At 32.4% G+C, this 6987-nt stretch overlaps 1 protein-coding gene across 1 annotated transcript; it reads left to right on the forward strand.

Moving 5' to 3' along the window:
* The first annotated feature begins 382 nt into the window (after positions 1 to 382).
* On the forward strand, positions 383 to 1324 carry LOC141516903 (olfactory receptor 10AG1-like). Its single transcript, XM_074227858.1, has one exon. The coding sequence runs from the start codon at positions 383 to 385 to the stop codon at positions 1322 to 1324; it is 942 nt and encodes a 313-aa protein (XP_074083959.1).
* The last annotated feature ends 5663 nt before the right edge of the window (positions 1325 to 6987 follow it).

Here is a 6987-nt window from a genome sequence, read left to right on the forward strand (position 1 = left end):
TTTTCTTCATGCCAACTGTTGTTTTTAATGTTCATTCATTCCAGTTCTTCCAGATTTATGTACCAATGGAATTTTGAACTAGAAATAATATTGTAATATAAGTATATAATGTCATTATTTGCAAAGAATCTTCCCATGTATAATACATAATGTGATAGTTTCTAGATGGGAGTCTAAAATATAGGACAAACCTTTCAGATAGAAGGGAATTTTAGATAATAAGATATTGTCTGTCATAATTATAGGGAAACTAAAACAATGAATACTGAACTAAAATGGACATTATTGTTTATCTAACCAAAATCATTCATTTTACAGAAGTGAAAACTAAAGCCTTCAGTGGGAAAATGGCTAGCCATTTATGAATTCTTTATTGCCACAGATGAATACACAGAATACAATGGCGTTTTCAAATCTCACTGATATGGTGGAATTCATTCTCCTTGGATTTTCTGATCTTCCCAGTCTCCAAGGGATTCTTTTTGGGATTTTCTTAGTCATCTACTTAAGTATTCTGATAGGGAATGGCCTCATCCTTGTCATAACCAAGGTTGATCCAGCTCTCCAGACTCCCATGTATTTTTTTCTTGGGAATTTTTCCTTTTTGGAAATTTGTTACACATCAGTCACTCTCCCCAGAATGCTGATGAACCTTTGGACTCAGAAAAGAAATATTTCTTTGTTGGCCTGTGCTGTACAACTTGGCTTCCTCCTCATTTTGGGAGGCACTGAGTGCCTACTCCTGGGTGTAATGGCCTATGACCGTTATGTGGCCATTTGTAAGCCTCTGAATTATCCTCTAATCATGAACCACAAAGTATGTGTCCAGTTAGTTCTTGCCTCTTGGGTTGGTGGGGTCCCAGTCCAGATTGGGCAAACCTACCAGATTTTCTCTCTACCTTTCTGTGGGTCTAACAAACTCAATCACGTTTTCTGTGATATCCATCCTTTATTTAAGGTGGCCTGTGGAGACATCTCTCTGAATGAATTCTCTGTCTATGCAGATGCCGTACTCTTTGCCATGGTTCCTTTTCTATTGATACTTGGATCCTATTTCAAAATCATTTCTACCATTCTGAAGCTGCCATCTGCCACTGGGAGATCCAAAGCATTCTCAACTTGTTCCTCTCATCTTATAGTTGTGGCTTTATTCTTTGGGTCTGCTATCATTATGAATTTAAGACCAAAATCTACTCACACAGAAGGAAAAGACAAAATACTTGCCCTCTTTTATACAATTGTTACCCCTATGTTTAATCCTTTAATATATAGCTTAAGGAACAAGGACGTCATTGCTGCAATGAAAAAGATATTCCAAATTTAAGGAATATAAAGAACTAAATGGTAAAATTTTCAGAGACATGTTGACTGTATGCTTATTATGTAATTATTAAACTAACTTCTCGTCACTCTTCTCAATTCTCCAGTTATTAATCTCAAGTGTATTGGAAGAAAAAAAGAACTATTCCCATTGATACTTGGTGTCACTTGTGAGATCAAACCATAAAAAGGACATTAACTTTATAATGCTCTATTATTGAATTTTTTCTATCTTGAAATTAAAGACAATGAGAGTAGCTAAATTGTGCAGTGGATAGAGCACTGGCTTAGAAACAGGAAGACCTGAATTCCTCCTCAGAGACATGATACTTGCTGGGTGCCGGCTCTTAAGACAAACCACTTTCCTTGACCTTGAAAATACAACCACAAAAAAAGAAAAACAATGAAAGGACAAGCTAAGTATCTAAGCATTAAATGCCAATCTTATGCAATATTTTTAGATAATTGATATCACCAAAACAATTTTGTTCAAGGGAACAGGAGAGAAAAAATGCCAATATTTTAATTTCACATTTCTAAGCCTAGGATATTCCGTACTCCAGCATTCTACCTCTTTCCTTTTTTGCATTTTTTAACCCTAAGATCTAACACAGTTTGCTGCATAAAGTTAATATTGCTTAATGGGATTGGATTATAATAATTTTCTAAATTTCATATTAGCTGAATTTCAATTCTGAAACTATTACACTTTAGCACATAAATTACACTCCCTCTGAAGTTCGTTCCTTCCTTAACATTAATTAAGTCTGCCAGCAATATTCTCTATCTAAGTGATTTTATGTTTCATATTTAAGTCAATAAGGAGATAATTAGGGAGAGATAGATAGCTACACAAGATTGAAAATCACTATATTTGAGCCATAATGACATATTATTCTATTTTCTTGAGACAGAGGGATACTAGTGAATAGGGCTATAAAGAAATATATACATATATTTAAATAAATATATAAATAAATAAACTCCCAGTAAAGGTCCTCAAAATGAAACAAATATGGAAAATGGGAAATTAATCCTATAACATGATCCATACAATGATATAAAATGAATTTTTCCCATCAACATTTTAAAAAGAACAAGAAATGAGAATACTTGCATAAATGCTTAAAAATAAAAATTTCAGCAGAAAATTAGTGAAAGTAATTAAAGAATCTATTTTTGCAGTTAAAAGATCTTGCAGAGGGCATCAAATAAACCCAGTAGTTTAACAATAGGTTTTCCACATTCAGCAAGTGATCAATAATACATTGCTTAAAAGACATCTGGAAAGGGCAAAATCAACCAATCAATCAATTAGTATCTACTAAGCTATTTTTTATTATTTTATTTTTTTCCAGTTACATGCAAAGGTACTTTTCAGCATTCACTGGTAAGTTTATGAGTTCCACAATTTTTCTACTACCGTCCTCTCCCTTGCTCCTCCCCATGGCAGTAAACAATCCAGTAAAAATTGTACACATACATTCGCTTTTAACATATTTATATTTAAGTCATGTTTTGAAAAAGAAATTAGAACTAAGGGCAAAAATAGCACGAGAACAAAAGAAAAACCATAAAAGAAGTTTTAGAAAATGAACAATGTATGCTTTATTCTGTATTCATACTCCACAGATGTTCTTTGGATATGGATGGCATTTTTCCAAAGCAGATCTATCACAATTGTCTTTGATCACTGAACTGTTAAGAGGAGCTACATCCATCATACATATGTAGAATGTATGAACACCTCACAATGTTGTTGTTAATGTGCACAGTGTTCTATTGTTTCTCAAGTGATGCAATCTTTCCATGCTTTTGTAAAGTCCGGTAACTCATGATTTCTTATGGAATAGTAGTCCTCCATAACGTTCATATACCCTAACTGGTTCAGCTATATCCCAACTGATGGTCATTGTCTCAACTGCAACTTCAACTTCAACTGACCATTTCAAAAAGAGCTTCTATAAATATTTTTACATATGTGATGTTTTCTAATTTTTATGAACACTTAGGGGTATAGACCCAGTAGTTATCTTCCTTGATAAACGGGTATGCACAACATTTATACCCTCAGACATAATTCCAAATTGTTCCCCAAAGGGTTGGATCAGCCAGCAGCTCCACCAAAAGTGCATCATTATTCAAATTTTCTCAAAACTTCTCTAACATTGATCATTTTCCTTTTTTTGTCATCTTCAGCAATAAAATAGAATGGTTTTAATTTCCATTTCACCAATCAATGATAATTTGGAACAATTTTCATATGACTAAAAATAGTTTTAATTTCCTGAGTAAGGGAACAGCTAGGTGGCACAGTGGAGAGAGCACCTGGCCCTGGAGTCAGGAGTATCTGAGTTCAAATCCAGCCTCAGACACTTAATAATTACCTAGCTGTGAGACCTTGGGCAAGCCACTCAATCCCATTGCCTTGCAAAAACCTAAAAAAAAAATTAATTAATTTCTTGAGTAGAAATCTGCCTTTTAATATCCTTTGACCATTTCTCAATTGAAGAATGACGTGTAATCTTATCAATTTGACGTATCATTATATATTTTAGAAATGAGTCTTTTATCAGAAATACTAAGTATGAAATTTTACCCAACTTTCTACATTCCTTCTAATCTTGGCTGCATTGGTTTTATTAGTGAAAAAACATTTTAACTTAATGTAGTCAAAATCATCCATTTTGCAATTTATAATGTCCTCCACCTTTTGTTTGATCATAAACTTCACCCCTCTTTTTAAGTCTGACAGAAAGTATTTTGTGTTCTCTTAATTGCTCTATGATATCACTCTTTATGTCTAAATAATGTACCTAGTTTGACCTTATTTTAATATAGGGTATGAGATTTAGGTCCATCCCCAGTTTTTGCCAAACTTTTTAATAATTTTCCCAGCAATTGTTGTCAAATAGTGAGTTCTTATCCTAGAATCTAGTGTTTTGAGATTTATCAAACAGCAGATTGCTATAGTCGCTTACTACTGTTGCTTTTGTATCTAATCGAAACCACCGATTCACTTCCTTATTTCTTAGCCAGTACCAGAAAGTTTGATGACTGCCACTTTATAATATAATTTTAGGGCTGGTAAATTATTGTTTTAAAAGATTCCCTTGAAATCCTTGACATTTGTTGCTCCAGATGAATTTTTCTAGCTCTGAAAATAGATTTTGGGTAATTTTTCCATATGACACTGAATAAGTAATTTGATTTGGGTGGAGTTACCATTTTTATTTTATTATCATCTTATTAGCTCAGTCTAACCATTAACAATGAACATTTTCCCAATTGTTTAGATCTGACTTAATTTGTGTGAAAAATATTTTGTAACTGTGTTCAAACAGTTTCTAGGTTTGTCTTGGAAGGTAGATTTCGTTGCATTTAATGTTGTCTATGGTTGTCTTAAGTGGAATTTCTACCTCTTGTTCTAGGAATTTATTGGTCATATATAGAAATTCTAAGACTTATGTGCATTTATTTTATATTCTGCTACTTTACTAAAGCTGTTAATTGTCTCAAGTAGTTTTGTTTGGTTGATTTTCTAGAGTTCTCTACATCATATCTATAAAGAGTGAAAGGTTTGTTTCCTCATTGCATATTCTAAGTTCTTCCATCTCTTTTTTCTCTCCTCATTGCTAAAACTAACATGTCTAATATAACATTGAATATTAGAGGTGGTGATAAGCATCCTTATTTCACTCCGGATCTTATTGAAAATGTTGCTAATTTATCCCCATTACATATAATATTTAATGATGATTTTAGATACATACAGCTTATCATTTTAAGGAAAACTTCATCTCTAGTATTTTTAATAGAACAGGTACTGTATTTTATCAGACTTTTTCAGTATCTATTGAGATAATCATGTGATTTCTATTAATTTTTTTGTTAATATGATCAATTATGTTGATTGTTTTCCTAATAATGAACCATCCACATCTACCAGTATAATCCTAGCTGGTCCTGGCATATTATCATAGTGATAAATTGTTATCTCTTTGTTAAACTTTTACATAAAATTTTTTGTCAATATTCATTAAGGAGATTAGTCTATAATTTTCTTTGTTTTTATCGGTACTTCCCGGTTTAGGTATTAGTACACATTGGTCTCATAAACGGAATTTGACAGAATTCCTTCTTCATTGACTTTTTAAAAACAATTCACATAGAATGACCATTGATCCTATAGTGATTGGTAGAATTTGTTTTTGAATCCTCTGGTCCAGGAGATTTATTCTTAGTGAGTTTATTGATGGTATCTTCAATTTCCTTTTCTGAAATGGGGGTATTTTAACATTTTGTATCCTATGCTATTAATCACACACTTAATATTTTGGAAAGACTGTAAAAATGCATTGGTAAAAGGGAAGATCAAATAACAAAGTAAAGGCAAAGTTAAAGTTAAAACAAAAGATGAAGTTAAAAGCAGAAAGGGAGAAGGAAAGGAAAAAAGGGCAGAAGAAGAACTGATTAAATGGCAGCAATCAGAAGCAAAACATTAGTGAAAAGGAATAAGGGCAAAGGAAGGAGAAAAGTACAAAGGGGAGAAGAGAGCATAGACAGAAATACAGGGCTAATAATCTCAACTGGAAGTGTGAATAACTCTCTCATAAAAAGGAAGCAGATAGCAGAGTGGATTAAAGACAAGAATCCTGATATATATAGTTCATAAGAAATATATTAGAAGCAGAAAGATATACCTAAAATAAAGATAAAAGCAAGGAGCAAGATATATTTTGCTTCAGCTAAAATAAAAAAGGTATAGAAATCATGATTTCAGACAAAGAAATATTAAAAATATATTTCATTATGAGGGATTAGGAAAGGGATTATATTTTCTTAAAAGGTGTCATATGTAATAAATATTAATAATGTATGTTCCCCAAGTAATATAGCATATAAATTCTTAGAAGAAAACTAAATGAACAATCTTTACAACCAGAAGTTCTGATAAAGGTCTCATTTCTAAAATATATAGAGAGAATTGCATCAAATTTATATGATCACAAGTCATTTCCCAATTGATAAATGGTCAAAGGATATGAACAGACAGTTTTCAAATGAAGAAATTAACGGTATGTAAAATCAGATAAAAAAAAGCTCTAAATCACTGTTTATTAAAGAAATGCAAATTAAAACAACAATGAGATATCATCTCACACTATTAGATTAACCAAGATGAGAAAAAAGGAAGATAATTGATGGTGGAGAGGTTGTGGGAAGAATGGGACATTGATGCATTGCTGGTGGAGTTGTGAACAGATTCAACCTTTCTGGAGAGCAATATGTAACTATGTCCAAAGAGCAATAAAACTGTTCATACCCTTTGATGCAGCAAATCCAATTTAGGTCTAAATCCCGAAGTAATTATAAAAAATGGCAAGAGTCCTCCATGTTCCAAAATATTCATAGCAGCTCTTTTTGTGGTGGCAAAGAATAGAAAATTGAGGGGATAGCCATCAATTGGGGAATGACTAAATAAGATATGGTATATGAATACTTATGGAATACTATTGTTCTAGAAGAAAGCATAAATGGTTGGACTCGAGAGAAGCATGACTTATGGTATCTGATGCTGAACGAAGGGAGTAGAACCAAGAAAACAATGATAAATCAACAACAACATTATGAGATGGACAACCTTGATGGAAGTAGATACTCTCA

The sequence above is a fragment of the Macrotis lagotis genome, chromosome 3 (genome assembly GCF_037893015.1).
Source record: "Macrotis lagotis isolate mMagLag1 chromosome 3, bilby.v1.9.chrom.fasta, whole genome shotgun sequence".
NCBI lineage: Eukaryota > Metazoa > Chordata > Mammalia > Peramelemorphia > Peramelidae > Macrotis > Macrotis lagotis.

Coding starts and splice junctions, on each gene's coding strand:
- LOC141516903 (XM_074227858.1), top strand. CDS start 383: ATGAATACACAGAATACAATGGCGTTTTCAAATCTCACTGATATGGTG.